This window comes from Hakea prostrata, chromosome 6 (genome assembly GCF_041222555.1).
Source record: "Hakea prostrata isolate BN-2017 chromosome 6, UWA_Hpros_2, whole genome shotgun sequence".
NCBI classification, from domain to species: domain Eukaryota; kingdom Viridiplantae; phylum Streptophyta; class Magnoliopsida; order Proteales; family Proteaceae; genus Hakea; species Hakea prostrata.
The window spans coordinates 24,028,334-24,056,332 of NC_142605.1; the positions used below are offsets into that span (position 1 = coordinate 24,028,334).

The 27,999-nt window shown below is 37.7% G+C and overlaps 1 protein-coding gene across 2 annotated transcripts; it reads right to left on the bottom strand.

Annotated features, from left to right (window-relative positions):
* Positions 1–227: 227 nt before the first annotated feature.
* On the bottom strand, positions 228–27,980 carry LOC149012771 (Metal-dependent phosphohydrolase). Of its 2 annotated transcripts, none has more exons than XM_089158412.1 (8): positions 27,744–27,980; positions 22,713–22,743; positions 22,560–22,578; positions 16,352–16,449; positions 15,011–15,109; positions 13,998–14,170; positions 1,224–1,315; positions 228–947 (listed from the first exon to the last, which is right to left on the bottom strand). In XM_089158412.1, the coding sequence occupies exons 1-7, from the start codon at positions 27,900–27,902 to the stop codon at positions 1,229–1,231; spliced, it is 666 nt and encodes a 221-aa protein (XP_089014538.1). In that variant the 5' UTR covers positions 27,903–27,980; the 3' UTR covers positions 228–947; positions 1,224–1,228. The 2 variants fall into 2 exon arrangements, with proteins under 2 accessions (XP_089014538.1, XP_089014537.1); XM_089158411.1 differs by having other exon boundaries at positions 230–934.
* Positions 27,981–27,999: the final 19 nt, after the last annotated feature.

Genomic DNA, 27,999 nt, shown 5'->3' on the forward strand with positions numbered 1-27,999 from the left:
ATAAATGGAAGCCTGTCAAGGGTGACAAATACAATTTTAGGTCAAAACTGATGCTTTACCAAGCTTTTCCCCCATATGAAAGTACATATTTGGATATGTGTGAGTACAAACCCTTTGGAGCAGTGTTTTATATCAATGAAAAGATAGAAGTAGTACTTTATTCCAAAAAATTGACTCTAGACCAAGAAAAAACTATTCACCTTGATATTTTCCTAGAAAATAATCTTTGTAACCCAGGGAAGATCACATACTGACCTCTTTTACTGTTTTTTAATCCCCAGAACTCTACAACCCATGGCAACCTTCCAAAATTTTGTTCCTTGATATAGATAAGAAATACACAGTGGAGAAAAGTGAAACACACAGCTCAACCATCACCCTATCCAGTACTCTCAAATCAGGGTATCAACATACATGGAGAGGATTTTGTTTTATTTCATGATAAAGACACCAAGCAAATCCTAATTATTACTTCGAGTATAAGTGATGATCTATCACCAATGCAAAGACTGTATAAAGGATAAGATGCTTATGTTTTAGGATCTTTCTCCAAGTCCAGGATGAGTTTTGGAGGGAAACAATCCAAACAGAAATTTTCATAAGATATCAACTATAAATTCCTAAAAACCAATGTCTTATGATCCATGACAATCTTCCAAATCAGTTTGATAATCCATGCCAGGCAACCCTCTTTAACCCTTCTTATCCCTAGCCTCCCTTCATCTTTTGGAAGACAAGATAAAGGTGTAGAGGTATGAAAGGAAAAATAAAAATAAAAATTGTTACCATGTAATCGTTTCCCATGGAAAACAAACCTGATGGTTGTGCTAGGAAGGCCATGATACCACCAGACCAATAAACATAGAATCCTTGCATGATCCACCTGATAAGTTTCAAGCTGACGTACAAAATAAAATAGCTTTGCCTTCCAAACCTGCAGCATGAACCTGGGAAAGTCAAGGATGGAGCTAAGGGTTGCAGATAGTCCCGTAGACAATTGTGGGAGGGAGTTTTTTCGTATCTTAAAGCAGAGATATTATGCACTTTGATTAGTTTTCCATAGGACAGTGAGTTCTTATTCATGTACTAAATAACATTTTGGATTTAAAAAAGGGGGGAGGGGGGCTTGGAGTGCCTCCAACCTACAAGTTAGAGGCAGATACTCAATGACAGTAATCTAGTTTAATCTGGACTGGTTTAAACCAGAGGAGTGGAAAACCCACCTTACTCAAGCTCTACCATCCCATTCTTCGTAGAATTCTTTCAAAAATTCTTCCATGAACATGTGCCTCTTCTCAGCTCTTCGCTTTCCAGCCTGATATTATTGACAAACTCAATGATATTAGTCAACTGATATATGATGGAAGAAGAATGACAAATATAGAAGCAAGACAAGGCACAAATTAAAACAGAAATTCAATCTAGTTGAACAAGTAGGTAGAGAAGATGTGGGAAAAAGAGTCAGCTAGTAACTTTGTGTAGATCCCACACAGAAATAAAAATGTTGTGGCAATTAAGCCATAATTTCAATTCATTTTTGGCATCTAACCTGCTGTTTAGATTAGGATATTCACTAAAGAAATTTGGGAAAGTACAGAAGAAAGTTCACAACACAAATTTTAATGTTATTCATTTGATTTATTGTGGGACTTCCAAAGAAGGATCATAGACTGATGGCACCTTCTTGATGCATACACTGATCCTGCCCTTCCCCACCAGTTTGACCCTTAAGTGAAACATTAGAAGTGAATATGGTAGTAGAGCAAGGAGACCAAATAGAACTCCCAGACCAGCAAACAATGTCTCTATAATCTTAGACTCATTACGAAGCTCAAAAACTAGTTCTCCAGGAAGTCTAAATATTGCATAAATCTCATTTTATACACATTTAAGTAATGTTCTGGTCAAATTTTACTTTGTGCATATGAATGCTTTTAGAATAGCTCTAAATGGAAATACAACGGGAAATTTCATGTACACCCCCTGCACATTGCGTAAAATATTAACAAATTCGAGTTTCAAATAACCACCTTGTACACCTCCTTATCTTTTTTTAGAAACAAAAACACAAAATAACAGTGATAGCAGCTCAAAATTAAGTGATGATGTGGAGGACAAGGTAAGCAAAATCACCGAATTTCAGAGATCTATCGCCGAAATTTGGTGATTTCGGTGTTGGGCGAAACAAACCCAACACCAAAATTCGATCTAGCGAGATGTCGCGGCGATATCTCGCTATTTCTCACTATTTCTCGCTATTTCTTGCTATTTCATATATAGGAAAATATCAATATTTTCCATTTTTATGCTATTTCTTGCAATTTTCAGGCGATTTCTCTCATGATTCTACAGCAAAATTGTTAGGATCAATGGACAATCTTACCAATTCTATCCCAATGATTCAAGACTCAAAAAATAATGTGCTAAATGTAATTAGAAGGAGAATCTACATAGAATAGTTTCTGGAAATAATTCAAATTAGGAAGACATTTTATAGCAAATTCTTCAAGATTAATGAGCAATCTTACCAATTATATTCGAGTGATTTAGGCCTCAAAAGTCAACATGCCAAATGTGGTTAGGGAAGAGTATATACATAAAATAATTTATGGAAACAATTTAAATTATGAAGGGATTTTGTAATAGAATCTTCAGAGTGAACGAGTAATCATTCCAATTATGTCCGAATGATTTAAGCCTCAGAAGGTAACATGTTAAATGTGGCTAGGCAAGAGAATTTATAGGAAATAATTCAAATTTACCACATATTGGCATCAAATTAGGGTAGGCATCAAATTTGGGCTCAAAATGACCAAAAATACCCCCCCGAAATTGGGGGGCAAAACTAACTCTTAACTATGGGCGAAATCTCGCCGAAATATTGGCAATATTTCGCACCTTGGTGGAGGATATTTTGGCTTAAAGTGTCTTTTATACCCTTTCATACACTTCTTACAAACCAATGCCCATCTCTTCTGCTTCCTCTAAACTCTCCAACACCACAACATACACCCTAAAGACCTACCTTTGCACCATTGGTAGCAGTCCCACTGCTCACACTGCCACAATCTACACCGCCTGTGGAGAGCTCAAAGCCACAAATCCGTCTTTAGACCATTCGATGGGACAGGACATTACACCCGGTGGCCAACTCACCACTACTGACATCGAGAACTCCCCTAGCTTTCTTGGTGAACTCACAGGGATGGAGCTCATGGAACGCACCCATAGCCAATCCCTCCAGTGATTCTACCCAAGAAGACATCACAAAAGAAGGTGACAACCCAAAGGCAACTAATTCAACCATGTCTGTGAGAAATTCTAATTTCCAATGAATCAAAATTCTTAAAGTCAAAAGGTTATGTAATCAACCTTAAAATAAAACATCCCAGGAGAATATTTCTTCAGGATGGAATCTATTTTTTAAGATTTTCAGTAATGCTAAGCATTTTGCAACTTTCCCAACCCTCTGTTCATGATTTTTTGCTATCTGATAACATAAGGAGCTTAGGTGCTTCACTCGCTACCATTTATTGAAGAGCTAAGAGAGATTTTTAACAAATTGATGGCAATCAAGGCATTTATTAGCAATACTTGTTCCTGAATATAAATTCAATTCCTATTTTTAGTTTGACTTCAGCTTCTTTTGTGGTTTTCCTTGAGTTTCTTTTGTTTGATCTTCCACTTATTTCTTGAAGTTTACATCCAAGTCTAGCTTGACTTTTGAATGACCATTGTTCTATTAACTTCTTCCTATTTTCTTCCCCCACCAATGAAATTTTTGCATCCTCACTTAAATCAAAAAGAAATGTAGAAAAAGAATATTTCCCTAATTTTTCCTATCCACTCTAGCTATGTAGGATTGTGAATGACAATGTCGTTTGTGATACTGCCACTCCGGTCAAGGTGAGCTTCTTGGAAACCATCAAAGCTAGAACAAGGCATAAACCTAATACCATAAATGGGAAAGAAATTTTAGTACCACTCTAAAGGTTTACGGTGCTAGGAAACACAGAATCCTTTTGGAGGCCATTCAAATCCTCCTCACAGATATGAAGCTCATCATTGGAGAGTTATTGGCAGCATGGTAGGACAAGAAATCCAATTAGGAGTGAGTGTTACTCTCCAAACATCCATGCAGGGAATTGATTTTGATAAGGTGAGAGATGACAAAATGATGTAACCAGCCCCAGCCAGCCCCCAAAAGGGGCCCAACCGTGAGCAAGGGCCCAACAAAGAGGGACAAATCCATCCCAGGGGTAGATTGGTCAATTCATACCCCTGGATCGAGCATTAAGGGTGACCCAGTCCAGTTTAATTTAGTAATTTAGTTATATTACCTATTTTGGGAGCCTTAGGAGTCAAGTAATTGTTTGTTTCCTTCTAAATTTCCAGTTTGGTCTGAGTCCTAGAGTTGTTCTAAAATAGGAAAGAGTTATTTCCTTTTTGGAGTATTAGTATGAGTTGTTTAGTAGAGTCCTAATTTGGCAAGTATTGTTTACATAGGGGCCAAGTTACCAGTTTGAGTTTAGTTGGGTTTGCAAAGCCATAAATAGCCTAAGTCTTTCTGTAATTGTCAGTCCTCAGTATTGAATAAACAAAGTTTTGAGAATTTGGCTTGTGAAAGTCGTGGGATCCTATGGGACACCCTACGGCTGAGTAATTGTGTGCTATCTCTCAAACCTCAAAGCTTCCTTCAGTAATTCAAGCATTCAACAAAGGAGTTTCTGCAGTTCTTCAACTACAAGTAAGTGAAATACCTCCACCCAGACCCTAACCCTCTCCCCCTTCTCTTCACAGCTTTCCCAACCCGTCCCCCTCAATTTCATACCTTAAATTCACTCCCCTCCCAATTGCAATTCACCCCTACCCCTCCCCCTCACTTTCCCCTACATCCTAAGCCTCTACCCTAGAGTTCGCAAGCCATCACTTTCTTCCCCTATGTTGGTTGAGTTCTACTGCGAGTTCAACTTTATTAGAGTTTTGGTTCATGTAATTTTCTATTTCTTGTTACCCAAGTAAGGGTATTTATGTAATACTACTCTTTCCACTTTATTATAAATAGAGGAGTTGAGATCACATTGATCATTCAAGCCATTCTACTACAATCGTTTCTCAACATGGCATCAGAGCCTCGAGACGATTAGGGAAGAACAAGAACAGAAGAAAAAAGGGAAAGAAGAAGAGAAGAAGAAATCCACCTACACCACGGCCGCCGCTGCACTACGTCTACCACCTCTGGCTCTTCCTCTATTGCAGCAACCTAATCGCAGAACCCCATTGTGGTTGCTCTTGCAACACCACCACCGCTGCTCTTCCTCTACCGCCATTGCTCCTGCACCACCCCCTCTACTATTGATCTTCCTCTATCGTAGCAACCTAATCGCAGTATCCTGTTACCGCCATCGATCGTCTTCTTCATCCTTCTCAACTCTTAAAACAATGAGTTATTTTGAACCAAGGAAAGTTTGGACGAGTAATGGCCTTTGTTTAAACAAGGGAAGTTTGAACCTAACCCAACCATTGAACCTACATTAGACCAAATTAGTCCAGACTAGGGGATTTTTTTGTGAATTCACATATATTCAGGGGTCTTTTTTTGTGAATTCACATATATCCAGGGGTCAATCTGTGATTTCCCATATATCCAGGGGTCTCTTTGTGAATTCACATATTTTTAGGGGTCTCTTTGTGAATTCACATATATTCAAGGGTCTCTTTTGTGAATTTGCAAATATCCAGGGGACTATTTGTAATTTCCCATATATTCATGGGTTTCTTTTGTAAAAAAAAATGGTGCTACTTACCTTATGAACCTTATAACTCCCTAAATTTATTTGGGTGGTCTAGCTATTCCATTTTGCAATGTTTCAGTTGTTTTGAAAGGGTGAAGACTAAAGAACTATAAACAGGTTTTTTAACATGGCAACCACCGATGGTACCATTGCCTCCACTGGCTCCGAACATTACCCCACTCTTTCTCCTCTTTCAATAAGATTGGATGGAACAAATTATTTGATCTAACCCAATTTGCCTACCTAATTGTTGCAAGAAGAGGACTTCTTGGACATATTACGGGCTCCACTATCAACCTACCACCACAGGTGTTTCACAAGATAAATGGATCTTAAATGACTCTCATTATGTCGCTCCTTTTGAATTCATTAATTCCAAATATTGCCTGTGCGTACCTATTACTTGATAATGCAGCTCAAATTTGGAAGGCTACCACTGAAACATATGAACAATTGGGGATGCACAGGTTTATGAGCTATAAAAGAAGCTTCATGAGACTATCCAAAAGGAACTGCTTGTGGCCCAATATTATGCCGAGTTGCGATCTCTTTGGCAGGAGTTGGATCATTATGAGGGATTATCACCCCAGTAATCCGAATGATGTCGCTACTTATAGGAAGCATGTTGATAAGGATCAGGTATATGACTTTTTGGCAGGTTTGAATGTGGAATATGATCAAATCAGAGTACAAGTATTGAGTCGTTCTCCCTTTCCTACATTAGAACAATCATATGCCCTTGTTCAGTGTGAGGAAAGCCATTAATTAGCCATGCTTCATGCTCATATTGTGGAGAAATTAGTCTTATAGTCTGTTAGCACTAAATCTAATTCAACCAAAGAGATTGTCCAGTGTAAGCATTGTCACAAACCATATCATACCAAGGCAAATTGTTGGAAGTTCTATAGGAAGCCTGCTAATTTTGAGCAAAAAAGGGCACAATAAAAGGGAAAACCAAAGGCTAATCTTTCTGAGACGGTTTCCACAACACCCTCTACAGACGGTTTTTCACAGGAGGAGTTAGCTACTTTACGACGTATTCTGTAGTCTTTTTCTGCCGGTACAACCTCTACTAATGCTTCCTCCACTACCCCTACCTTGCTACTTTAGGTAAACTTTTACAAGCTTCCATGTTTCTTCATTTTTTGCTCCTTCAATTACAGGGGCCATATATCATATATTATGTCCATGAGTTCATCCTCCTTTTTCTTATATTATTCTCCAACTTCCAAAAAAGATAAAGTTTGAATTGTTGATGGCTTTTATTCTTCCATTGCTGGAAAAAAGGACCATTCAGCATTCTCCCATCACTTTCTTTGTCTAAAGTTTTACATGTTCCCTCTTTCTCTACTAACTTGCTCTGTATCAGTAGACTTACACAAGACTTGAATTGTAAAGTGATATTTTTTCCATCTTACTATGTCTTTTAGAATCTAGCAACAGGCAAGGAGATTGGATGTGGTAAACTAGATAATGGACTTTATCTGCTGGAGCCGATTGGAGGATCTACTTCTGCTCTGGTTGCACCTTCTCATCAAGTCCATTGGTAATATCAAACATTCATCAGTGGCATCAAAGGCTAGGTCAAACCCTCTGGGAACTCTTAAGAAATTATTTCCTGAGTTAGTCTCTTCTTGTAACAATGATGATTTTTTTTTTTTTGGTGAAGCCTGCATATTGCGAAGCAAACTCATTCTACTTATTTACCTTCTCTTTCATAATAGAAAATCTATTCCCTTTGTGTTAATTCATACTGATGTGTGCGGCCACTACCAACGTGTGTCTATTACTGGCCATAGATATTTTGTTACCTTTATTGATTATTACTCTCATTCTACATGGATTTATCTTTTAAAACAAAAAATGAGGTTTTTCGATGTTTTCATGATTTTTATAATATGATTAAAACTCAGTTTGATGCCACTTTGAAGATCTTTATCAATGACAATGGCACATAATATATTGATGGTGAATTTCAGAGATATCTCTCTAACTCTGGCATAATACACCAAACCAATTGTGTCCATATGGCTATCCAAAATGGGCTTGCCAAAAGGAAGAACTCTCATCTATTAAGAAATAGCCCATTCCATTATGATTACTATAAATGTCCTTGACCAATAATGAAGTGATGTTATCATCACTCCCTCTTACCTTATGAATAAGATGCCTATTAGGAGACTTGGTTTTAAAATCCTAATGAGATTCTTTAGGGAGCCTCTTCTTTTGTTATTCCCCCATAGGTTTTTGAATGTGTGTTATGCTAGAATCACAACCCACCAAAGTAAGTTGGCTTTCCGCGGCCTACATTGTATATTTTTCGGGTATTTTGCTACTCTGAAAGGGTACAAATGTTATCATCCTCCTTCCAGGAAAACTATTGTATCCATAGATGTAATTTTTAATGTCTTACCCTTACTATACACCTCTCCAAGGGGAGAGTCCTAGAGGAGAGGAGTTCTTTCCAACTCTAGACCTTCCTACCACACACATAGAGACACCACCACAACATAACTTAGGAGTTCAAGAAGAGTTTCTTGACCCAGGGGAGACATCGGCCAGTATACCTGAGGACTCTAATTCGCCCCCCTTCGTTTTCTAAACCATGTGAATTACCTGGTCAGGGGGAGACACTCCCTTGAGGCACACCATTGAGGTCTTTCAAAACAAGATTAACCAAAATAAGGAGGTGTAGACTTATAAGAGAAAGAATTACAATTGGCCAAAGCAATCGGAGAAAGGTGACATGTTACCACTTCAATCCCTTGCTCCAGAATCAGATTCTATTGTTCCCCCTCAAAATATCTTCTCCTGGTCTTCTGATTGCTATTAGAAAAGGAGTTAGATCTTGTACTCAGCGTCCCATAGCTAAATATGTTTCTTATAACTCTTTGTGTGACTCTTACCGTGCTTTTATATACCCTCTATCATCTGTTTTTGTTCCTAAAAGTTGGCAAGAAGCATATGCTGATAATAGATGGAAGGCAGCTATGGTAAAGGAAACTAAGGCAATGAAGAAAAATGATACTTGGGAGCTAGTTACACTTCCTCTAAGGAAAAACCCGTGGGATGCAAATGGGTGTTTATGGTTAAACAAAATATGGATGGATCGGTCAACAGGTTGAAGGCTAGACTAGTTGCAAACTTGCAAAGGTGTGTACCCAAACCTGTGGGATTGATTATCATGAGACTTTTTCCCCTGTTGCGAAGCTAAACACTATCAGAGTTTTGTTGTCTATAGCTATAAACAAAGACTGGAACTTGCACCAAATAAACACAAAAAATGCATTTTTATATGGGGAGTTGGAGGAAGAAATCTATATGGAAATCTCACATGGTTTCTCCGATGACAATACTGCATGGAAAGTTTGTAGGTTAAAGAGGTCAATTTATGGGTTAAAACAATCTCCTAAAAATTGGATTGGACGCCTCCAAAAGGCAGTGAGTGACCTCTATTAGGTACAAGCAAAGTAATGTTGATCATACACTGTTTGTCAAAAAGTTAGATACTAATATCACATTTCTCATTGTTTATGTGGAAGATATTGTCATCACAGGGAATAATGGTGAGGAAATTCAAAGGTTGAAGGACTTTTTTGGCAGAGAATTTGAGATTAAAGATCTAAGGATGTTACAGTACTTCTTAGGGATTGAGGTGGCTCGATCAAAAAGGGGTATATACCTATCCCAAAGGAAGTATGTTATGGATTTATTATCAAAAGTGGGAATGTTGGGGTATAAAGCAATTGATACCCCTATTGAGATTGGAGCTAAACTTAATGAGAAGGGGGGAGAACCGGTGGACAAAGGAAGATATCAAAGGCTAGTAGGGAAGATTATTTACTTGTCCCACACTAGGCTAGACATTGCTTATGTCGTGGGGATAGTAAGCCAATTCATGCATAATCCATATTTAGCTTATACAAAGGCTGTTACCAGAATACTGCAGTATTTGAAGGGAACTCCTGAAAATGAACACTTTTGTCACCCACTAATAATCAATGGGTAGAAACATATACTGATGTAGATTGGGATGGATCTCCTAACAAGAAGTCAATTTCAGGTTAATGTACCTTTGTTGGAGATAATCTAGTTACTTAGGGAGTAAGAAACAGAATGTGGTAGCTTTATCCAATACTGAAGCTGAATATTGAGTAATGGTTTGTGGCGTTTGTGAGCTACTATGGTTGAAAGGCCAGCTAGATGATATTGAAGTCAAGTTCCAAACCCTATAATGCTATATTATGACAACAAGGCTGCCATTAGCATTGCCAATAATCTTGTGCAACATGATCGAACTAAGCACATTGAAATTGATAGGTTTTTTGTCAAAGGAAAGCTGAAACAAGGACTCATCCGCATGCCTTTTATGAGGTTTGGAGACCAAGTGGCAAGATATTTTCACTAAGGGTTTGAAGGAAGGAGATTTTCTTTCTATTGTAGGCAAGTTGGGCATGACCAATATGTATGCTCAACTTGAGGGAAGTGTTGGTTGAGTTATACTAGGAGTTCAACTCTGTTAGAGTTTTGGTTCATGCAATTTTCTATTTATTATCACCCAACTAAGGGTGTTTATGTAATAGTATTATTTCCACCTTATTGTAAATAGAAGGCTTGACATCACACTGATCATTCAAGCCATTCTACCACAATCCTTTCTCAACACCCTACTTTTGCACAAACAACAGCATCATCCTTGTGTAAACCCCACCTCCTAGCCCCTCTAGACTCCAAAACACCTCTCTTAGGATTGCACCTAACCTAGGAACCATTGCCTAAGTTACTAGCCCCTTCCAACCTACTTTACCCTAATCTGAAATTTCCTCCAACTCATCCATCTTCTTCAGTAAGAAGTTGCAGAAAATTGGGATTTTCCAGAAATTTTTCAAAACTTCCCAGATTCTACCCATACCTCCGCTCCTCAAACCAATTGGGAACTTCAGGAAACCCACAACAGCACCCTTAAGCCTCAAAACCACCAACCCTAGGCCTACCTTCAACCTTATCCGAAACACTTATAAACCCTAACTGAGTGCTGGACATACTTCAGAAGATCCTAAAATCTAACCCTAAATTTCGGGGTTACATTACAAGGACTCCACCATGATGTAGTCAGATGCTGGAGTATGTAATGTAGGTAAGTGAGTTTGGGCATATTTTAGTGAAAATAAGCTCTAGGGCAGGTCATACATGCATTGAGCCTTTGCTCCCATGGGTTACTTTGAATTGGCCAATTCTATGGGCCTAAAATATGGGCAAGAAATAGGAAAACATGATTTATTTCAGTAATTTAGTTAGTCATGTTTACAATTTATTTCCCTTATTATTTCACTTGTCAAGTCAATTTAGGTTACCTAACAGGTTAAGAATTACTATATCCTTCTTAGGGCAGGATTCTATTTTTCAGTCTTCTATATAAGGTTTGTTATAATGTCCATCATAATAAGTTGTTCGGGGCACATGAGCATGTTTTGTGTTTTACTAATTCTGACCTATTACTTTTTTCGTCCCTAGGCTAGCTACCATAAGCTCATTCAGTCATGATTTATTTTGTTTCTTTTTCATTTGATTAGATTAGGAAATTTTCTTATTTCATAAATATTGCAATTCCCTTTTATATGGTGCAAACCATAAAGAAAAGAGACAACACATTCTAGCACAGCTCTCCCCAATTTCTTCTTGCGTCTGCTTCTCTTTCTCCTTCTCCTTCTTCTTCTTCTTCTTATTCTCCATGCTACTTATGAATTATTAAGACATATTTCGTCACAAGGTCATAACAATAGCAAGTATCAAACAGGAATTTGATTAATGAAAGCTTTTGCTGCTTTGTTCTTCATAAGTCTAGAGAGTGATCTAACCTTGGTGGGATTGGTGTATGCATCCAATCAACTCCTTGATGGTGAGAAGTCAAGAAGGATTGAATCAAAGCTCTCCTTCAACTAGTTAGAATAACCTTTTTCAGTTTCAAGATTCAAGTTTTATTCATGATCTTATAACCGAGCTGCAGGCCAAGAAACCCTAGATAACAGTAAATTTGATCCATTCCCCCCCCCCTCCCCCTAATACTCATTTTTCTCCTAACCATCCAAACCAAATGTCCCATCCATCTCTAGAATCATCCCATCTCCCAAGTTTATTGACAACCTAACCAGTATGTAGCTAACAGCATCCCAACCATCTCCTGGCATTATCTCCAAATCAATACCCAACTACCTCCACCCATGGTGAGAGATCTTGCAAGATATCTCGTTTTTTCAAAGAAACGAGATGAGATGGAGATCGAGAGCAAAGAGTTGAGATATCTCACTCAAGATCTCGCCATATCTCGTTATATCTCGCCATATTTCACTGGAACTCTCAATTTTGCCCCTTTTTTGTGGATTTCAGCTGGATTTTCACTTGTTACTACTCTTAGCACATCGACAACATCGAAGGAAGATCAATCATTCTCTGCTTGTCTTATAAACTTATGATTTAATGACTTATATAGAACTTCTAATGGTTGTATAATTTTATTATTATATTCTTGAAAATTGAGATTGTGATACTCACATGGATGGAATTCAATCATTCTCTGCTTGTCTTATAAACTTATGATTTAATGACTTATATAGAACTTCTAATGGTTGTATAATTTTATTATTATATTCTTGAAAATTGAGATTGTGATACTCACATGGATGGAATTTTGATGACATTTAGGTTATTTCATGCATTTGATACACTTGCTTTTCATTTATATGCCTCAAGGGTTCTATATTACATTTTGTATAATTCCCTAATGCTACAACATGTCGATTTCAAACTATGGGTAGACTTAGAAATCATACTTTGTTTTCTGACAAATCTAAGGCCACCAATGTCTTCAAAATGTCTTAAATAGGCTAAATACCAAGTTTCAACTCTATTGGGACCCTAAAACCCACCGAGATGGGTCACCACGTTAACGCAAAAAAATTGCATATCTCAACCGAGATCTCGCCGAGATGGTCGAGATCTTGGTTTTTCAAGGTGACGAGATCTCGCTTGAGAGCAAGATCTTCTACCATGTCTCCACCCAGGAGAACCCAAGAAACTACAATCTTAACCCTAATTTTCCAATTATCCCAAGGAAAACCCTAATTTTGACCATAAACCCAATTTTAACCCTGTTAAACCTACCTGTTCATTAAAAATCCTGGTTAACTGGCTCCTAGCTGGTCTTCTATCAACCCAAGACTATGCCAATATGCTAGGGACAAATAATGGACAATAAGGCAAGACCAAAGATATTAGATTTCTTCTGGTCTTCAAAGAAGATAATTTTGATGAAGAAGAGAAGAGGTCCACTTCTTTGCTAGTGAACAGGGATGATGGCAATGTTTTGGGTGTACAAAGGTAGGTCATTGGCATTTTGTTACAAGAGGGTATATCAAATATTTCAAGTCCAAGGTATCCTCCAGGTCATTTATCTAATGTTCATTTGCTAGCAGATTGTTATCTTTGTGCTCTTCTGATAGAAAGGAAGAAGAAGAAAAAAAAAGGGAATGTATGATGCTGCTATTGGAAACCTTACATTTATCAATGTTTTAGGCAAAGGACAAGGGCAGTACACGAAACTTACCCAAGTAAAAAACTTTAGACATCAAAACAAATGAATGATTTATGGCCTTTTTATTCTTTTAGCAATGTTCTATCCTATTAAGATTTATGGGGTGTTTTTATTTGAAACTTGAAACGCAAGTCCCCAACAGTTAAGAGGTGAATAATCCATACACCCCTAGTCTCCTACCAATCTTGAAGAACACTAAACACTACCAAACTTGGGCAAAACCACAAGTACATTTTGTGAATGTACCTTTTTTTTCTTTTTTTTTTTTTTTTTTTTTTTTTTGGGGGGGGGGGGTTTGGAAAATGGTTCTTACATTATCGTTTGAAGGTCAAACAAGGCTATACACAAAGAATTATTAGATCCAAAAAACCAATTCACCTCAAAACCACCACCTAGTATGGCTGGGCAAAATCCCTGGTTTTGACCAAATCTAGGTCTAGCCAGTCGAAACCCAAGTTCTAGAACCTTGAATGCAACTGGGTCTCACTTCAAATGGTGTTCCAATTAGGACATGAGTTATTGACAACTGATGCAGAACAGCAGATGGAATCCTTTCATGTGTCTATAATGGAGGCACTATCTAGTGAACAGCATGCTTGCTAAAAGTGTACCTCTGTTTTCATTAGATTCTTCAGTTTGAGAAGCTTCTCATGGAAATGATTTATCGTTGTCTGGTTCTCTTTGTTCATATACTGGTCCTTTGTTAAATCCAATCGGGGTTTCATAGCAGGATCATGAAGTACTCTATTCCTACTTCCACCAAATGTGAAGCACCGAGCAATTCCTGGCATCAGAATACAACATTAAACCACACATTGATATGTCTATAATGCCTAAACACACTAAACTACCTATAAGAATATTGCAATAATTATATATGTAGAATTTGGAATATAAAAAAGGCTTAATACTGCCAAACATCTCCACGGAGACAAACAAAAATAAACAATCAACAGAAAGAATGATGCGGCTCTTACATAACCAGAAGCATACTAAAACAAGTACAAAACATACAGTAAAAAAAGTTGACAAAGGGATATAAAAAGCAACATGTCTGTTTACCCATTTCTTACCCATCTCTATTCTGAAGGGTAACTTCATACCCTATGAAAAAAAATTAGGTATTTTACCCTTAACCATTAAAATGGGAACAATCAAGTAAATTATTCCCAACATGCCAACCAGAAAAAACAACTCAGCCTTTTACCAACTAAATGGGGTGAATAGCATGTATCCTTACCCTCCAATCAGCTATATGGAAAGACAAGCATAATACAAGGCCTAAGTTGTGCACATCTTTCCTGACTTCTGCTAGTCTCATTTTAAGTCTGTCCTTGGCTCTGTTAGGGTCAGACCATTACCTGACTAGCCTTCCCATTTCCACCCCAGGACATTTGGTTCACCAAATGGAAATGATTAATATCATATTAATAGCAGAAACGATTCCTCTTAGGTGGCTAACCATGTACAAAATGAGACAGCATGACCAATTTACCATAGCACAAATTAGAGGTGAATAAGACGCCACACGCAAAATTCTCTCATTTTCATTAACTACATTCCCCTCATCAGCAGCGTAGTGTTACACTTGAAGGTTGATTTAAATGTACATAGAATAATTTACCAATAGCACCAATTGCATCAAGCCTATCAGCATCTTGCACAACCCCTAACTCAGGAAAATATTCTCCAATTCCTTGGCCTCCAAGCTCCTCCTTGAAACCTGAAAAGAAAGTACAGGGCAATAAATTGTACCTAGACCTGCAGTTTTACAGGCAATCAATCGCAACCAGACTTGTGGTTTGGTTAACTTACTTGAGCTTCAATCTAATTAATGATAGCCATTACATCCCAAACAAATTCTTTGGGGAGTTTCTTTTCTCCCTTTTGGGTGTTTTTTTTTTTTGGGGGGGGGGGGGAGGTGTGGGAGGAAGAACCTATATAAAACATGTCGATAAAAAAGAAATTGTACATAGTCAGGACCAATAATACAAGGTTAAGAATGTAACTGAAAATTAAGATGCAGGCTGTGTGATGTCAGACTACCCTGGGTAGGCGAGCAACATCCAGCAATTCAAAAAAAATGGCGGGAAGACACTCAGAAATTCAACCACAAAAGCAACATTCAAGAAATATAGAGGGACAATGTTCATACACTTAGTTAATACAGAAACACACAACTGAAATATTTTGATGGTTCCTTCGTTGAGATGAAAAAGAAGCAGTAAAAGTGTCGGTGTATGTTTAGTTTGCAGATTTATATGAAGACAATGAAATGGCTCCAATTGTAAAATGAGAAATGCATATGACTCTATACATAGAATATAAAATTTTTTAAAGATATATAATTAACATACAACCCATAAGTATCTTATAAATTTTACCAGTCGTGAAAATTCTGCAATAAATAAAACTTTCTTGTGGAAAACACTAAGTGGTGGAAGGAAGATGATAAATTACACCTTTTTAATTTTACAAGGGTCAAACAAGTAGCAACAAAGCAAATCATGTGAGAAAATTTACTTTTGCAGGGAATTTTACTAGGAAACAGACTAAGTTGAGGAGTCCAAGGTGAGGAAGTCTAATCTGTGGACTTTGATGGATCACTCGTTTTATATTCTAAGCATTCAAAGTTTCAACCCGAAGATCAACTAATTACAACCGAAGGATATTTGGATCAGTTTTTTATCAATCATGTAAGACAGGGAGAGCAATTATTTTATATTAATGGCTGTCCCATACCAGATTCCTTCCCTCTAACTTTGGCCATAAAGCTGAGACAGGGCAGCTCAGATGGAAATAATCATCTGAAGATGCAGGAGTATGGATATGACATCTACTGGTATTAGACAGAAGATCCGAATTACTATACGCCAATATCCAATACATTATATGAATAGAAAAGTGAACACCAAACATTAAGAAATTGATTGCAATTTCAGAATATCATTTTGTCAAAAGGTACCCATTCTCTTTATTATCATTAGTATTTTCTTCCTTTTCTTCTCGTCCACACCCTCCTGCTCAAGAAATTTCTCAGCGATTGCCTCCTCTGATGGATTTCTAAAACCAAATGACACAACACAAAATAAGGAGAGAAGAACAATGAGATAACAGCAAAATATTCACTGGCATCCTATAAGTTACATACAAGTACACACACATGCTAAATTGGAATTAAGAAAGAAACAAAAAGGTTCCTGATTTAGGACAATGAAATAGATAAGCAATAAGAAAAACTAGATTAATAAGGAAATTAATAGAATTAAAGAAAATATAAAAATAAAGAATCATTGATTTTTTTTTTTTTTATTTTTGGTGAGAGAATAATTGATTTTGGCCTTCTAAAGGAAAATATCAGGACATAATAAAATGGCCAAAATAATCATTAACACTAGCACATTGATTACGAGAAAGACAGAATGAAGGTAGAAATTTCAAAAAAGAAAAATTGAAGAGGATGTATAGTAGGACAGGATCAAACCCGTCAATGTGTTTATCTATTGGAGACCCCCACAGAATAACATACATACAAGAAACAAAGAGAAGAAGTTGATTAAATCATGAAATATCTTGATTGCCCTTGGCCTCTCTCTTTAAGCCATTTGGAAACCTTCATTAAAATCAAAAAGTGCCTTAGGGAAGGAAAATTTTCGGGTCTCCCCTCATGTCTGTTTCATGTGCAAGGTGATTGGGGGAGTTAGAAAACCATCTGTTTTTCTTTTGTTTCTTTCACATGAAAATATGAACTTTCTTGAGGGAGTTTCAAGTGGACTAGGTCTTCCCTAAGGACATACGAGTGTTGATTTGAATTAAAGTTACCCGAAAAAGGGGAAGTTTGGGTAAAGTATTTAGTTACTGTGAGCTGGACTGTCAATGCCTGTGAAGAAAGGGATCCAAATTCTTAAAGATTCTTTTCTACCCCCCCCCAACAGTGATTACTACAGTACCTATAACCAAGTGGCACACAATGCTGCAGCTAACATTATTTTCAATGATGTCTCGAACAGCTCTCCTCAGGGGTAGATCAAAGGTTTGGTGAAGGAATCATCTAGAACAGACTGTTAATGAGTGGGTGTGATGCAGATCCAGAACTTAATTGGCCTATTTTCCTTGGGTTCGTAGATTTGGGTGTTAGGCCTTTCTTCCATAGGTTTATGTGGTCATGGGCCTATCCAATGGGCCTAAATGTTAAGTGCCAATGCTAAGTACCATACTAGTTTAATTAGTTGCTTTAATTATGTAAATCCTGCCTAACATAATTTATCATGTTCTTATTTCAGTTTCAAGTGTCCAATTCTAAGTTAATTCGAAGTAGATTAGCTGTTGTCCTAGTTTAAGTCAGTTTCTACGTTGCTAATTTCACTAGGACTTCAATAAGCCCCTCCACTTGATGGGCCACTTGATGGGAAAGAACACCTCTGATTATTAATAAAGTTATTCTCAGTTTCAAGTCTCCTTTGGGACTATTGCTGTTGCATTGTTTGTTTGTTCAATTTGGAAAGTTCAACATTGATGAACAATTAAGGTCTATGGTGAAGTCAAACCTAGATTCTCCTATGGCTGAAAGACAGCTCCATCTCCATTCAATTCAAAAATCTACAAGCCTGCCCCTCCCCAACAAAAAAAATCCAAGTAATTGGTAGCCTACACCCCATCCCCCTTTAATATCATCTTTTTTTTTTCTATTTTCTTGAGTTCTTTCTTGAATTTTCAGATTTCCCACTACACCAAAATTTCAAGGTTGGATGTATGGCAATCTAACCATTGGAATTGACTGTTGTAGCCCTAGATTGAAGAGGTTCAACTAGAGGCCAACTTTCCAAGATCCCAACTCAAAAATTAAGAGCTTAGGGTTCTAAGATTTTGGGAGATCGATTGGGACACATTAGAATATAGATTATGGTGGTTGGATGGTCTTGGAGAGACCTGGAATAATGGGGTGTATGGATGGATAGTTTACATTATTGGGATACGGGATGAAAGGGTGAAACTTGGAGAAAACTTAGATAATGGTATATTAGGATGATCCCTAAAGTTTGGACCATTCTGATGGTTAGATAAACATAGACCTAAGTATAAGATTTGGGGTTTAGGGAGTACGAAAATGGAAAGGAAAAAAATCTAGGGTTAGGAAATTAGAAGGTTAGAAGAAGAATTGAGGATGGGGTTGATTCAACTTACAGCATTAGAAGAGCATTAGAAGAGAACAGCAGGTTAAATGTTGACAAGAAGATTTAATCTTGTCAGAAATACAAGTACCAAGGAGGAGGAGAAATTGCTTAAGAGAGAGAGAGAGAGAAGAGGGTGGGGAAAATGCTTTCATTGTACCTCACCTACAGTAATAAATAAAACTCAAAATTCAAATCATCCTCTAATTGGTGGGAGATCTACTATGTTCATATAGACCTTCTAAGATTCCTAATTTGATTCACAAAAGGACCCCTAATCATTCTAGAAGACTCAATAACGTAAATAAAATAAAATAATAAATAAATAAAAATTCTAAGTATCCTAATCTAACTCAAAAGTCTCAAACACCAGGTCAAATATTGAATTTAACTCCTAATCCTGTGCACCATCACTATCCCCATTTTATGGGCTTATAAATAGGCCCATTACATAAATCAAACCCAAAATAAAAAGGTTAATGTCTATAGAACCCACTCATGGGCCAAAATTAAGTATTTCAAAGCCCAATTAACCTTTTTGGACATTCTTTACTGTATCATTGGCTCAAACATGGAGGAACCCTTCCTCCCTATTAGGTTAAGATTCCCTCCAAGTTATAGCTCCATCTAAGTCCTCTAGACCCACTTACCATAACAGTCCTACTAGGACTCAAATTCCTACCAAATTTTGGACTCCCAAACCAGCCATCAAATTTAGCCAATTTTCACACCATACCATCCTTAGGACCAACATACCAATCCCTATGAGTAATGTTTGAATCCAACCATTGGCTAATATCCAAGATACCCCTCTAAAGCCTAGTTCAAAAATATGATTTTGGGCTGATTTCATTGAAGATCTTGGAAGATTGGTCCTCATTAAACTGAGACTAAATTAGGGAGCCCCTGCTGGCAGTCATGATTAAAATGGATTTAAGAATGCTCCCATGGAAATCCTGGTCCATTTGACATGATGAGAGATAGTGCAAGGAGTATATCTCTAATTTCTTTTGGTCTCATTGACTTGGGGTACATATCTGGTTTATTTGGTTCCATCACGAAGATAATTCAGTGAGGGCCGAGGTTCTTCTCACGAGGTTATAGTAACAACATGTTTGAAGATGACTCAAGATTTGTGAAAGGATGGTTTTGGACTGATAGAGACCATCCAAATGGTCCCTCACACAATCAGACATGTTCTTCAGATCATATTGTCAGTTGATGTTTCATTTTACTAGACACCAGGTGATGTAGCTTCAATTGAAGTTCCTTTCAACACCAACCTTTTACAACCTAAGGAGGGACTTCTTGAAATTTCAGTTATGGCCTATGGGTGTGTTGAGAAAGTCGAATGTGGTAGAATGGCTTGATTTGATCAGTGTGATCCCAATCCCTTTATTTATAATATAGTAAAAAAAGAGCACCATTACATTAAATACCCTTACTTGGGCAACAAGAAATAGAAAATTACATAAACCAAACTACTGAACTGAACCAACCAACAGGGTGGATTGCAGAGGTATGCGGTGAATATTTTAGAAATGGGGAATGAGGGATTATTGTGTTAGAATGGGCTGAAACTTGTAGAGAATGTAATAATGATATAGGGATATGATATTATGATCCTCCAAGTTTGATTAGGTAAGGATGGCTTATATGGGAGCTATGGGGTGTCTAGGTTTTAGGGTTTTAGTGAAGGCTGAATCCACAGCCATAGAGGAATCCTGCTTGGCTTCACAAGAAACCCTAAGTTCATGCACTTGGAGGTTCCTTAACAATGCTAAGAACACTATTCTTGAGGGTACAGCAAAGCAAACACAAGCCTAAGCTTAAAATATGAATTTTGTTAATCTGAATCTGGTTAGTAAATAGTGATAACATATGATGGTTGGATTTTTCAGCCTTACAAATAATGAAATAATAAAGTTAGAACCATTGTCCGATATGTCACCTAGTGTCGCCGTGTAGGCGCCTGCGACATGTCGGACATGTCGCCCGACTTTTGTTCCTTTAATTAGTGATAAAAAAAGATAGAATAAAAAGAATACTAGGGAGATGCTAAATCAACAGTGTGATTCAATGCCCAAGAATTTGGCTAATTCTGAAGACACGCACAAGAAACTCATCCAACTTTGTTATTTCCGCCCCTGCCTTTCCCATTCATGTCACCGTCCAACCTCTGTTCTCAAGTTCCAAAACGAAGAGCCAAGAGTCTAAAATCCGGCAAGAACAAGTCAAAGAAGAGGGTTTCGATTTCGATTTCACCTCTACCGTTCTACGATTACCTGGTGGTTGTTGCTGCGAAGGCAAGATGAGAGAAATCTTCAAATCTCCCAAAGAAGAAGAAGGCATGGAAGAGTGGAAGACACTGCCATTCTTGAACAATTTTTTCTGGGATTTGGAAACAGCAGCAGCAGGAGGAGCAACCGCACCAGAGCTGCTCGACGTGGGCAATGGTTTCACTGGTGCCGATGCTGGCGCAGATGGGGTTACGGCTGGTGCTGGACCGCTGGTAGCCTGGTACTGGTGCAGCCGTGCAGGTGGTGTTTTGGCCGGAGAGGGCACTGGGGGTAGCAGCGATGGTGGTACAGACGTACAATAGCCGGAGCTGGTGCAGAAACTGGTGGAGGCAAAGGCTAGAGGGCTGTTCTCCGACCGAATAGTCGACCGTCGGCGATATATCGCCGATAAAGTGTAAAATTCATGTCGCTGAGGGGTTTCGTGTCACCCCCCAGAGACACGTCGAATAATCGCCGTGTGTTGACGATATATTGCCAACACACGTTACCTTGGTTAGAACTCCTAAGTGGAATCTAACTACTTGACTGAATTAGAAAGGCACTCTGACAATCTGACTTCAACTGAAATAAGAAACCTTCTTGAGATAGATGTGCTAATTGGACTTGGACTCTAACTAACTTGAGTTTCACAATTCAACCCTTACAAGGACTCCCCATCAACTCTAATAAGGAAAAGTTAAATAACATGAACCAGTCCTAATAAGGACTAATTAAATGATACGTATCAATTGATATATATATAAGGACTAGGGAAAAAAAGACTAAGTAGGGAACTCTTCGACTCATGTACCCATGTTTTAGGTCCATTAAGTTGACCAATTACAAAGGAAACCCATTCAATGAAGGCCTAATACCTGTATGACCCAACCCTAGTCCTAATCCTAGAGGAGGGAAAAGAAGGAAAGAAAAAGAAGAAAAAAAAGCGCCTCGTTTGGTGCTAGATCTGCATCACCGGGGGGGGGGGGTTAACTCTTTAGCAGATCAGTTTAAGTGTATCTAAATGTCTCAAGAATGACTAATCAGATCACTATAAATTTTCACCCATCAATTCTTAAAAGGGTTTAAATCCAAGGGCATTATATCTTCTCCGACTCTTCTCCTTCCCAGCCCCTCCCAGCTTCATGTTTGCTTAGTTCCATCTTTGATCTTGCATCCTCTCAGCATTTCAAGCACCGTTTGCATCTCCCTCATATAACTAGTCAAGATTGTAATTGTGGTAGCGACACATGCTTTTCTTGCCACCTCTACATGCCATTCCTCTCCTTACCTCTGGCCATCACTCTCACTCTCACAGTCTCACTCTGTTTCCTGTAATAAATCCCCAGCAACCTAAATAAAAAGAGGTTCCAATTTGCAGCAACCAAGATCACACTGAGGTTCAACATGTAAAATTTTTGGATTCATGTTTGAGTAGAAACAAGGTGTAGCTTCAGGATTAGAATTTGTGAATTAGAGTTGAGGTTTTATGGTTTAAGATTTCATGGTGCTCAACAGTACCAAACTGTATACCTAAACAAATGAATGGACCTGATATCTTGACACAATCATGTTTCACAAAGCAGAGCCCTAAATTAGTAAGAATATTTATATGAAGCCAAGGAAAATCCCTAAAATTAAATATGAGAGAGGGCAAGACAAGAGAGCCTTCAGCACAGGGTTAGCCCTTTTTTTTGGAGAGAGAGAGAGAATATAGAATCCTTACCTCACATACTTGTAATCTCCTGCAATAGCAGAAAGAAGTGATCAGTACAAAGAGATGTAAGGAAGCGGTAAACTCATTTCCGATATATTATAATATGCACAACTCTGATATCCACACGCATACACACACAGAGACACACGCATAGATAGAGACCTATATCATGCAGAAGTGCGGCAAGCTCTACCTGAAAAAAAAAAAAAAAAAAGATCAAAGCTTCAGAAAGTAACTCTTTACAGAAGAAAACGCTAGACATTGAAGGGGAAAGAAAATAGGATAGGATATTTTCGTCAAACGACCATGATCCAAAAGCAGTGATGTCACTTGAATGTTTTCCCTAATACTATGTTTATTTGGAAGGAGAATCAAGGAAAAAAGAAAAAAGTTACTACTAGTATGACAAGCAGTAAAATTTTGAAGTCTCTAGTAAGTTTTTACTTTTTAATAGGCATATAAAGAACATTCCAAGCAAGCCAATAAGATCTCAAAATTCGGTTGTGAAAGTTTCGAAAGAGTGTGAACAGTAAATTTCAAAATCCAGAGACAATTACAAAGAAGCAGCGATAATTTTCTTTTCTTCTTATGGAAGAGAAACCCATAAATTTTCACCTTTCTCAAAAACCCAAATCAGTTTCATACCCCTTTTTTCCTTCCATTTTCTCACCAAACACTGGCTAAACAGCATTACCTTGAGGGTTGTTGCAACTTGCAAGCCAAATTATTCAGAAGATTAAATAATTGGCAAAAATAGATTACTGTTTTCTTCACTGAAATATTCTCTTGACAAGACTATAGATTTAACCAATGGCTGAATTACTGAACAAATAATAATCATGCTCTACCCAGTCCGAAGCACTGAAATGGTTTTTAGCAGGGGGATAAAATCAGAAAACTTTTTTTAATGCTAACAAAAGCTTCAAAGACAAAAAGCCTTCCTAGTAAAGGACTAAAGGGGCCAATTACTTATATGCATGACTTCAATGGCAATGGTGATACTTTCTCAGAATAAGAATGGATAGTTCACAATAGCTAAAACCTATTTTCCAGAAGCTTATTCTGTATACTAGTAATAAACTTATCCTCCTCAACTTTTTCTTTTCGGGGTTGGACCAGTTTCTTGTCACTTCAGAATAATAGGTAGGACCCTGCCCATGTAACATGGCTGTAAGTCTATAAATAGCAAGCATAGCAAACCAGGATCTGAAATCACTACCTGCCAAGCAGAAGAGGGAAGAGACTATAGAGAAAAATCTGAAAACAACAGATTCACTGTATTTTATCATAGTCCTCTTGCTTTATGTATACGATCAGCTATTAGACAGTTAGTATGAAACATACTAATAGTCAATGTCTAATTACAACCAATACAAGGAAAGAAATAAACAAACAAAAGACTAAAATAAACCATATGATGCAACACATATAGCAATAGGAACACTACTTTTGTTATCAGAAACAACAAAGAAGTAACAAAGATACCACAAACATCTTAACACTACCCTCAAGCGGGAGACTGTGCGGAGATGGGGGTCAGTCTGTGTGTGTGCATGCCCATAGGAGTCATAGACACCAGTTAGCACAGAGAACTTCACTCTCCGGTAGAAAAATCAATTCAAGCACACCAACCATCAAAAGCAACAGTGGAAAAATCTTTATGTCGAATAAATCCAGACAGCAACAATAAAAAATAAAGAGGCAGAGAAGTTGTTGAATGGTTGTCATTGTTGCTAACATTATCAGTTGGAAGCTTTGAACTAAATACAGTGTACAATGGCATGTGGACTAAGAATGGCAAATGGCAGCAACATGCAAGTGCTAGATGTGATACACAAGGGATGTTGCAGTGTTGGGGGTGTCACACATGTTACATGGTGATTGGAAGCATGTAGCAACATCAGGTGCAGTTCTTGCATCTTGCTTAAGAGTGTTGCAGCAGAAATAATTTTACAGAGATTTTTGGCTGTCCTTAGCTTGGAACTCAAAGGAGCTCAAGATATGAGAAATTAAGAGCTATGAGTTTGCTTTCTTACATACTTCTAGTATTGATGTCTCGGAAGACTACATTGTTCACCATGGCACCAATTTTCGAACATATATACAAAGAACTATGATGTCCAAAGTAAAAAGAGATCTACGGAGGATAAAAATGGCCAAGGCATAAAAACCAAATGAAATCTTAATAGAAGTATGGAAGAGCTTAGGAGCCCATGGGGCTGGGTTGGCTGACCAACTTGTTTAAGCACACGGAAAATGTCAGATGAATGGAGGAAAAGCATCATTTCACCAATTGACAAAAATAAAAGGGATATTAAAGCTGCAACAACCATAGAGGCAAAAAAACTGACGAGTTGTACCATGAAACTATTGGAGAGCATAATTGAAACCCATATGTGATAAGAAACCACTATTATAGAGAACCAATTTGGTTTTATGCTAAGTAGATCTACAACAGAAGCTACTCACCTTATTAGGACACTTATGGAAAGGGGTAGAGGGTGCAAGAAGGATCTTTATATGGTCTTTATTGACCTACAAAAAGCCTATGATAGGATCCTAAACAGTTAATTTAGCAAGTATTATAGAAGAGAAATGTTTCAAGTAAATAGGTGGATATAGTTAAGGATATGTACGATAGTTCAACAAGTGTAAGAATAGTGGGGGCCCAGGGTGGTGAATTCCCAGTTACAATTGGATTACATCAAGGGTGAGCTTTAAGCCCTCACTTGTTTGCACTTATCATGGAAGATTCAACCAAAGATATTCAAAATGAGGTTCATCGGTTTATGCTTTTTGTTGATGATATTGTTTGGTAGATAAGACAAGCAAGGATTAACACCAAGTTACACATATGCAAATCAATTTTAAAGTCAAATGGATTTAAACTAGGTAGAACAAGGATGGAATATCTAATGTGTAACTTTGGGCATGCTCAGACATATAATGAGGTGGTAAAACTTGATGAGAAGGCGATTCGACAAAGCAATTATCCTAGGTACTTTGGCTCAATTATAAATAAAGAAGGTGATATAGAGGATGATGTTCCCTAATAGGATGGAACCACGGTGAGGTGCTTCCAAGGGCTTTTGTGATCAACATATTCCTTTAAAACTCAATGAAAATTTTATAGGATTGTCGTATGACCAGCTATGATATATGGTGTAGAGAATAGAGTTGTTATGAAGCATCATATAGATAAACTTAGTGTGATGAAAATAAGGATGTTGAGATGGATGAGTGGCAAAACTAGGAAGAATAAAGTAAAGAATGATCACATTAGAGCTGATTTTGAAGTTGCTACCATCAATGATAAGCTACGAGAAAGTTGTTTAAGGTGGCACAGCCATGTCCACTAAAAGCCTTTAAATGCCCCTGTGTAAAGGAGTGATTAATTCAAATACAATAAACTAAAAGAGTTAGGGCAGACCTAAGATAACCTTTGGAGAAGTGGTGACAAAATATATGCATGGCATAGGCCTTGTATCCAGTATGGCCTCAAATAGATCTTATTGGGTAGCAAGGACCCATATAGCCAACCCCATTTAGTTGGGATAAGGCTTGTGTCATTGTGTAGTAGTTAGCTTTCTAACACTTCAATTTTCTGCCTTCAGGTTAATCCAATGTCAGGTTGTGAAGTACTGGAAAAAAACATCTATAATGGTCCTTAAGTGCAACAGCAGCATGGAGTTCCGCAAATCAGTTGCTTCAGCCTCCATCTTGGGCTTCAACCTCCATCTTGGGAAGTTGATGATTCAAATCTCCTTCAAGAACCAATAGATTCAACATGTAAAGAAGGGTTGTAAGGATCTCTACCACTTAACCCTACCATATATATTCTTGCATCCATTTGAATAGGTGGGTTGCATATTGATGGAATATCCAGGTTATATGAATGCATGACCTGTAGAGAAAAATTGCAAGCTCCTTTTGTAACATGTACTTAGGTATTGAGTTGGTGTTGGCGCATGAGCTGGGTATCAAAGGCCAACATGCTAGTCCACCAAAGGAGTTGGAATGAGATCTCACCAAGTTAGTGCATTTTTCGAATGGGGAATTCATTTGGCCATCTAGGTGGGTTTTTGACCTAGTTCAGGTTTGAAACCCGTAGAAAACCAATTTTAGGGCCTTTGGAACACAATGACACTTCTTTTTTGGGGGGCAAACAATGGCATTATAGGATTTAGTAAAAACTAAGTCAAAATAGGATTTTAACTTTGGACAATATTTTTTTTTTCCTTTTTTTTTGGCTAAATATCAATTATATTTAAAAATTACGTGAAAAAAGGTACAACTATGAACAAAAGAAAGGGAATCTCCCCTACAACTTAGAAACTCATCCCATTCTTGGCTGCCTTGATGCATCCCTTTCCATCTCCATGATTATTACTTTCGACCATCTCCTAACCTGATTATTATGGGATTTCACCGCCTCCTTTGCTAACCAATCAGCTACAGGGTTAGTCTCACGATAACAGTGGGATATTTTCCATTACAGACCAGGCAAATAGTTTTCAATATTCATCCACCTTTGTAATATAGTCCAGGGGATTCTGTGTTGCTGAAATAACAATACTGCTGCTTGCACAACCATAGAATGTTAAGGCTATATCATATGTTATACCCTATTCTACACATTGTTTGGTAATAGAAAGCAATCAAATGATAAATTTCTTTGAAAACCATTAGAAACGGAAAATTGTATAACTCATCACCCTTAACATTGACGTCATCAATACATCAATGGTCTCTTTCATTCACAAAGCCAAGATCCCACTAAAGTCACTTGACTCACTTATACAGGAAATACTAGAGTGGCTATAACTGTTAATACACTTAGTGTTGAAAATTCCAATTTTTGAAATACTGAATACATCAACCTAAACTCCAAAGCATTTTAGTCTCTGCCTGTAACAAGAAGGTTTCCATGTCATAGTGCTGCTAAGAAAAGCTAGTACTGTTCCATACAACACATATAAGCAGCATAGCACCATCAGCACACTGCAAGAACACGATGGCGCATACTATCAAAACAATATACTGGCGACTCCTAACACAGACAAACTAACGAGAATTCAGTACTCCAAAAAAAATAAATAAATAAGAATATAATGAATAATAACAGTTCCCATTAAAGAGACACCCTTGAAGCAGGAATAACTTTCCCTTTGGAAACAAGGAGTATTTGCTTACCACTTCCATGGCTTCTGGAGAAGAAGACAAGCCCTCTTCATGGGACAAAGAGAGAGCGAGATCCCTGACCCTGAATACGTGTGCAGCGTCGTGAGAGGCATCATTTCCTTTCGTGGCAGAAATCACCAACTTCTCTGCGTTCTTCACAACAGCACCCATCTCTCTCTCACTGCGTTCTTCACAACAGCACCCAACTTCTCTGCGTTTTTCACGAACAGCGACTATCTGACCAACCCTCTGTTTGAAAATGTATGCT

Bases quoted from the DNA above. Each gene is read 5' to 3' on its own strand.
- LOC149012771 (XM_089158412.1), bottom strand. From the start codon at position 27,902: ATGGGTGCTGTTGTGAAGAACGCAGAGAAGTTGGTGATTTCTGCCACG. The intron at 15,110-16,351 runs GTACCTTTTGAC...CTTTCTTTTCAG, and splicing joins AATGATAATAAAGAGAATGG to GTTTCAAGGAGGAGCTTGGA. The intron at 14,171-15,010 runs GTAAATTATTCT...TTCTGATGCCAG, and splicing joins TGATGCAATTGGTGCTATTG to GAATTGCTCGGTGCTTCACA.